Source organism: Triticum aestivum, chromosome 4B, assembly GCF_018294505.1.
Source record: "Triticum aestivum cultivar Chinese Spring chromosome 4B, IWGSC CS RefSeq v2.1, whole genome shotgun sequence".
NCBI lineage: Eukaryota > Viridiplantae > Streptophyta > Magnoliopsida > Poales > Poaceae > Triticum > Triticum aestivum.
Genome location: NC_057804.1, coordinates 488,794,640 through 488,802,367, shown reverse-complemented (window position 1 = coordinate 488,802,367; position 7,728 = coordinate 488,794,640). Strand labels below are relative to the sequence as shown.

At 52.4% G+C, this 7,728-nt stretch overlaps 1 protein-coding gene across 1 annotated transcript; it reads left to right on the top strand.

Annotated features, from left to right (window-relative positions):
• Positions 1-3,381: 3,381 nt before the first annotated feature.
• LOC123092880 (protein DETOXIFICATION 48) lies at positions 3,382-6,199 on the top strand. The gene is made up of 2 exons (XM_044514733.1): positions 3,382-3,840; positions 4,142-6,199. Exons 1-2 carry the CDS (start codon positions 3,685-3,687, stop codon positions 5,909-5,911), a joined length of 1,926 nt encoding a protein of 641 aa, XP_044370668.1. The 5' UTR covers positions 3,382-3,684; the 3' UTR covers positions 5,912-6,199.
• Positions 6,200-7,728: the final 1,529 nt, after the last annotated feature.

Sequence of the window (7,728 nt, the reverse complement as noted above, 5' to 3'; positions counted from 1 at the left end):
GAAATCGGGAGACATGAACTGCCATGCATGGCCCGATTTGGTCTCCACTACGCTTTGCCACTGTGTGTATACAGGGAATTAGCGGGATGATAAAATTAGTTTTATGGTTTGTTATATGAGTCGAAAGGGTTGACTGATTTGGATGTCCTATTGGGTTCGGTCCATCGCAAGGTGACCGAGGATATGAATGATCACCTGCTTTCTTTCTTTTTCGATCAAAGGAGCTCAAGCTCCTAATTTCATTTTCATGAAACTCATAAAACAACCACCAATTCAACAAGTTCCACCAGAAACGCACACCATGACTGTAGCTACAACTTAGGTGAAGGTGGCTCCAAGGGCGCGATCGGTCCGTTCATTGCAACCATAGCCACTAGGCCCACAAAGCCACCCCGTCTGACCGAGGCATTGCCCTCCACGTGCATCCTTGAAGCGCGCCCATAAGAAGTCGCGGATGATCCGGTTAATCTATGCGAGGATGGATTTGTTTAGGACAATTGCCATGAGAAAAGTGTAGGGGCATGGTGCAGAGAACATGCCTGACTAGCTCCAGCCGGTCCCTAAGGGATAGCATGGAGCCGAGCTAGGTAGAGAGCTTCTTCTCCATCTTCTCGACCAACGGTAGGAGGTCCAACATGGTCGCCTTCCTGACGAAGAGAGGTAGACCAAGGTATTTTACCGGGAAGTGGGCGATCGGGCAAGTTAGCTCGGTGTTGATGATGGCGAGGTGCTCATCGAGCAGCGGATAAGCGTTGCCGATCACTTGGATAGGTTGGTGTGAAGCCTAGTCGCCGTACCAAAGACGCGGAGGAATCCTCGGATCGTAGAGATGTCGTGGGCATCCGGATGGCAGAAGATGACGACATCATCAGAATATAGGAAAACGCTAGATGCCGTGTGGCGGCGGGTAAGGCGGTGGAGGAGGCCTCGCTCAGAAAATAGCTATTTTCTCCAACAAAAGATGCTTCCACCTATCAATACGAACTACTCCCTCCGTTCGGAATTACTTGTCTTCAGAATGGATGTATCTAGAAATAAAATACATCTAGATACATCCATTTCAGTGACAACTATTTCTGAACGGAGGGAGTATGTTTTTGAAAATAAATTTGAGTTTCCTTAACTACCTCGCTAGTAATTAGTCATAAAAACCCAGTATAGACCTAAGACTGACTATACCCCTCGCACGACGAGGATCGACTGGAACTGGTTTGGCCTTGATTTTATGGTCACAGGTGATTCCAATCCACAATTGTCTTTTTTTGTTCGTCTCAGATGGCTCTCAAATATTGAGAGTCATCTATGATGGTTTCGCTGCGAATGAGTTATTCAGTTATTATCTTATTACATAATGATTTGATGAACCGTTCGGGATAACCAGTCTTGGATGAGGATGTCCGTAGTGGCGTCTTTCGACGTTGTATTGGAAAAAGTTGTATATATCATCATGCATCCACATTATATAGTGATCTAAAGTTCAGAAAGTTTGGTTGTAGATATGGAATACTACGGAGCGACACCTATTTAGCAACAGAAACAAAGCGGCTAAAAGCAGCCGTACACAGATAAGCCGATTTGGGGGCTAAAGCGTAGACAGGCACCGGAACGAACGTTACACGCTAGACAATCCAGCATCAATTAGAGCATGCTTCTTGAACGTCCGCAATGGAGGCCACCTCGCTGACAGGGATGGTGCGTCAAGTTGCGGAAGGCACAAATTCAGTAGCATTGTCAGTGTTGGGCAACCGTGCAGCCAAGGAAGCTAATGCAAAGTCCACGCCCATGAGTGTCGAGGATACTCTGGGTTGCAGTGGAATGAAAGGAATCGTATTGCAAGACACAAGCCATACAGCTTTTGGTAGAATGTACTCGCTCTGTAAGCTAATATAAGAGCGTTTAGATCACTGATCTAAATGCTCTTATATTAGTTTATGGAGGGAGTAGAATGAACGGTCACTGCTTCGTACTATTGCCATGTTCAGATTCAAATGGCAGTGATTTTATCAGTAACCAACTGACGACGGCGGAGGAGCCAAAGTGGGTACAGAGGAAGAGAGCGAATAACCGGGCCACATGCATGGGTTTTGCTGCGCAGACACCGGCTTAATTCCGACGAATCGTCTCGCTAGATTGCAAAATCCTGCACTGCATGCCCCAGGAGCGAGGATCAAATGCTAGCTGCCACTCTGAAAAGGGAACAATTATTCTTTTCATTTCATTCACAGGGACCACTGCCATGCCACCAGCGCCAGTGGCCGATCGATCGCTGTGCGCAAGTAGCAGTGAACAATGCTGAGAGACAGGCAGACCGGGCAAGTGCAGGCAGATATATGCATGCATGGCATGAGTCTCTGCTCTTCTGCTTCTGGTTGGTTTCAACGTGTAGCGTCATTAAGCACGCACGACAGGCGCGCACAGCGACCCGATTGATCGGTTCTTATCGCCCTAGCTCCCTCAGCTAATGGTGTCATTCTCACATTCTGGTGCGGTGAGGAACTCAACGCAGTAAACTTGGTTGGTTCAGAAGCGCGGCCATCGTTTCTGGACGCGCTGCTGCCCGGTACTTTGTGGGTGAAAATGGTGCCTAGCTAGCTAGCTCATGGACACGATCGATCCAAACTTGGACAGCATGCATGGCTGATGGCTCTGTACATACGACGTCTTGGGTAGCTAGCAAAAGTAAAAAAGTTGAGGTGAGAAGCGAAAAGAAGTAACCCGTCGAGAATAACCGCGCGGCGCAAGCTAGCACTGTAGGTCAAGCGGAGAGGCCAATCCCAAACCCTACTCTACGTACAATTCGGCAGTGAGCCACTGATTCACTCGTCACCGGGCCACTTGCGTAATATATTACTCCCTCCGTTCCTAAATATAGTACGTCTTTCTAGAGATTTCTACATGGACTAGATATGAATATATATAGACATATTTTAGATGTCGATTCACTCATTTTGCTCCGTATGTAATTCATATTGAAATTTCTAAAAAGACTTATATTTAGGAACGGAGTGATAGATAATTACCGGGGCAAAAGCAACGGGGTAATTAATCTGCGTCGACGACTTCGCTGTCAGGGGCGGGGAGGCGAAGTTGTTGGGTCCGGTTTTCCGACAGATCAGACGTGCAAAAATTATGCCATTCGGGCGCGCGAAGGGATAGGGGAATTTTGAGACAGGCGCATATATGCGGAGCCAACTTCACTCAATTCTTCCAGCCCGGAAGAAATAATACATATTCCATTCATTCATTCCATGAAAAACTCTCCGGCCGGCCCGGCCCCGCGCGCGAATTCGGACACGTACGTGCCTTCCGTTCCCTTCCCCCGCCACCGCGCGCGTGTGTATATATACGGGCCAGCCCAGCCCCCCTCCCACATTGCGACCCAAAGCAAGCAACAAAGAGCTCCTCATCACTCGCCACTCACCAGCCTCACCTCTGTCCAGGAGACCAAAAGGCCGAACCAACAAGCACCAATCCCACGGAGAGAGAGAGAGAAAGCTGGGCTTGTAAGCTAACGAGTCAAATGTACTTGTAGCTTGTACCGCCCACCAATCACCACTGGACAGCAGCCAGCGGCTAATATCTCCTCCAACAGTGGAAAGATCGATACAGGTAGAGAGGGATCGAGGGAGACGCGCGCGGCGCACCGCCGGCCGGGAAGCACTTTCAAGCCGGCCTTGAGCCATCATGTGCAACACCGGCGCCAGCCCTCCCCCCTCGCCGCCGCACCTTCCGCCGCCCCTCACCTGCTTCAAGAATTCCTCGCACCTGCTCCACCCCGTGGGTGACCACGACGACGACGACGACAGCCACCACCGCGCCCGCGCACTGGCGCTCTCCAAGGTATACGCGCGTGCGTGCTCTACATGTAGATGCGCACATTCTCTCTAGCTAGCTACCTATAGCCTCAGTAAATTTCATACTGGACATGCACACGTACAGGCAGGGTAGACATTGAGCTGCTAGCTAGCTAGCTACAGTACGTGGAAGGTCACTGCCTAGCTAGCTGCTTAATGTTTATTTACTGCCTGGCCAGTAACAGCAACCGGCCGGGAGGAAAAGGAAAGCTCCTCGAGCTAGTTTGCTTTTCTGAGCTCATCGACTTAATAATCTTACGTGCGCTCGTGTGTACGGATGGCACCAGGTGGCCGGCGAGGCGCGGGCGATCGGGCGGCTGTCGGTGCCCATGGCGGTGACGGGGCTCGTCATGTACTCGCGCAGCTTCATCTCCATGCTCTTCCTCGGCCAGCTGGGGGAGCTGGCGCTCGCCGGCGGCTCACTGGCGCTGGGCTTCGCCAACATCACGGGCTACTCCGTGCTCTCCGGGCTGGCGCTCGGCATGGAGCCCATCTGCGGCCAGGCCTTCGGCGCGCGCCGCGGCAAGCTCCTGGCGCTCGCACTCCACCGAACCGTGCTGCTGCTCCTCGCGGTGGCACTGCCCATCTCCCTCCTGTGGATCACCTCCACGGGCCACATACTGAAGCTGCTCGGCCAGGACGAGGGCGTGGCCAGCGCCGCGCAGACGTTCGCGGCGTACGCGTCGGCCGACCTGGCGGTGCTGGCCGTCCTGCACCCGCTGCGGGTGTACCTCCGGTCGCAGAACCTCACGCTGCCGATCACCGCGTGCTCTCTCTTCTCTGTGCTGCTCCACGGGCCAATCAACTACCTCCTCGTGGTGCGCCTCCGCATGGGCGTCGCCGGCGTCGCGCTCGCCGTTGCGCTCACCGACCTCAACCTGCTCCTGGCGCTTCTATGCTTCCTCGTCATCTCGGGGGCCCACAAGGACTCCTGGGTGGGTCCGACCTCCGACTGCCTCCGCGGCTGGGGGGCGATGCTCCGTCTCGCCGTTCCCACTGCCACCGCGGTCTGCCTCGAGTGGTGGTGGTACGAGCTCATGATCGTGCTGTCTGGGCTTCTACCCAACCCGCGCGCCACCGTGGCCTCCATGGGAATCCTCATCCAGGCCACGTCGCTCGTCTACGTGTTCCCTTCTTCGCTCGGCCAGGGCGCGTCCACGCGCGTCAGCCACCAGCTCGGCGCGGGTCGCCCGGCGGGCGCCCGCCGTGCCGCTGGCGCCGCGCTCTTCATCGGCCTCGTCATTGGCGCCGTAGCTTCCACCTTCATGATATCCGTCCGCAACCACTGGGGCCGCATGTTCACGTCGGACTCCGAAATCCTGCGGCTCACCGCGGTGGCGCTCCCAATCGCGGGGCTGTGCGAGCTCGGCAATTTCCCGCAGACCGCCGGGTGCGGGGTGCTCCGGGGGAGCGCGCGGCCCGCCAGCGGCGCTCGCATCAACCTGGCCTCCTTCTACCTCGTGGGCATGCCGGTGGGGTTGGCGCTGGCCTTCGGCGCGCGCCTTGGCTTCGCTGGGCTGTGGCTCGGCCTCCTGGCGGCGCAGGCCGCCTGCGCGGTGTGGATGGCGCGGGCCGTGGCCGCCACTGACTGGGACGTCGAGGTGGCGCGCGCCAAGGAGCTGACGAAACCCACTACCAGCTCCAACAACTCCGAATGCAACACCAACACATCAAGCGACAGTGCTGCCGCTAGCACCAAAAAAGCGGTAACTACTACTAGCAGCAATGCCGGTGGTAACCAGAGCAAAAACGGCTACGTGCCGATCAGCGAGAGCGGCAACGACGACGCGCTACAGAAACTGGAGGAAGGGCTCATGTCCATGGCCAGCTCTGGTGGTGCCAGCAGCATCGGCGGCAGCAATGGCGACACGAATGCGGTGGATAGAGACAGCGAGAGCAGCAGCAGCTTCAGCGGCAGCGGTGCTGTTTGTACGGCGGAGGAAGGAAAGGAGCAGTGCGTCTCGGAGAGGGCCCCGCTCATCAGAGTGGGGGACGTGGAGGAGGAGGCGCACGAGCACGATGGCGATGGCGATGGCCGTGGGGGCGGCCTGGTCTAGGGTGGTCGCTCCATGGATTGATTCTGCGTTTTGATAACTCTAGGCTGTTGCTATTGACTTGTTTGATCCATCTCCACGCCATCTTCTTTTTCGGTGGTGAGGTTTTGATAAAGAGCGAGCGAGAGAGAGAGAGAGAAAGTATTGAGGAGGAAATGATTATGTATATTGGCCTTCTTATTTTTACTTTTCTTCCTTATCATTACCCAGATTGGTACCAAGCACAACTCCTGGAAGCCTTCTGTAAATACTAGCTACTACACCATAAGAGGTCCAATATATATTTATATTTATATATTCACCAGAGTGCACATTATTAATCGATGATGAGAGTTGAAAAGTGCTTCCCACGTGTATGCGCACGCAGCCATCCACCATGGGTACGTATGGCACTGTTGGTGGCCTGATGATTTGAGACGAGTTGAGGGGGGTGCCCCCTGTAGCGCTGTTCCCCGAGTGGATGCAAGCGTGCGGGGCCAATGGTGGTGCCCCGTTGCTGCCATTTCCACGCACACCGCCACCATCTCGAACTCATTTGCTGCTCCTTTTTGTGCGTTTCCTTTTGATAAAGCGGCCGGGAGCGTACGATCCTCCGATATCTACAAAGCACTCGGTGAAAAAGCTGCCCTTGGTGTCTTGCGATTTTGCGAAGAATAAACTTTATGGCGCAGCGCAAAGGAACGATGCCGCTGCATGCCTCTGTTTCCCCTCTCAGATTACCCTTTTTCCTAAAAGGATCTTACGGCAAATATTTGGCACTGCTCACCGTACAAACGTCGAATAAAGCATGGGGTTTATAGCAGCCCCCGGTGTGATACTACTCAGATATGGAAAAGGGCCTTTTGCGCATCAGTGGATTGTTCACGACCACTTCCTCATTCTCTATTTGGGTTTGCCTTTCATAATCGAGTGGTTGTGAACTCTTTTTAGGTTGGGTTTGTCAACTTTAAGTAGTACCAAAAGATTTTTCTGTGGAAATGCATCAAAAATCGATTTGAAAAAAACTAGATTGATGGAAGGGTAAACTTATGTCATATGGAGGCCAGCTGGTGCTGATCAATTCAGTACTTACTAGTATGCCGATGTTCATGTTATCTTTCTTTGAAGTACCTAAAGGGGTACAGAAAAGACTAGGCTTCTATCGATCTCGTTTTTTCTGGTAGTCAGATGAGATTAAGGCAAAATACTGCTTGCCAAGATGGGATATTATTTGTCAACCCAAAGACAGGGGGTCTTGGGATTGAGAACTTCGAGATTAAAAATAAATGCCTGCTAAGCAAATGACTTTATAGGTTATTCATAGAAACTGATGGCATGTGTGCACAAATCTGAAGGAACAAATACTTACACTCTAAAACTCTGGCTCATGTTACCGTAAGACCTAATGATTCGCCGTTTTGGAAGGGGCTCATGAGAACAAAAGAGACCTTCTTTCATAGGGTGAAATCCGTTGTTGGTGACAGAAGGACAACAAGGTTTTTGGGAGGATACATGGTTATGAGAGACGCCTCTAGCCCTTCAGTATCCCTCTTTATATAATATTGTGCAACATAAGAAGGATTACGTGGCAACAATATTACATACGGTGCCTTTGAATATCCAGTTCAGGAGGCCTTTAGTAGGGGAACGTTGGATTTTTTGGCTACACTTGGTACGGAGGTTGATGGATGTTCAACTTTAAGACCAACCAGACTCCTTTCATTGGAAGTTAACGGACAATGGAGTGTTTTCGATTAAATCTATGTACTTGGATCTAATTAATTCAGGCCCAATCCCAAGACCGATACATATTTGAAAAGTAAAGGTTCCCTTGCGAATCA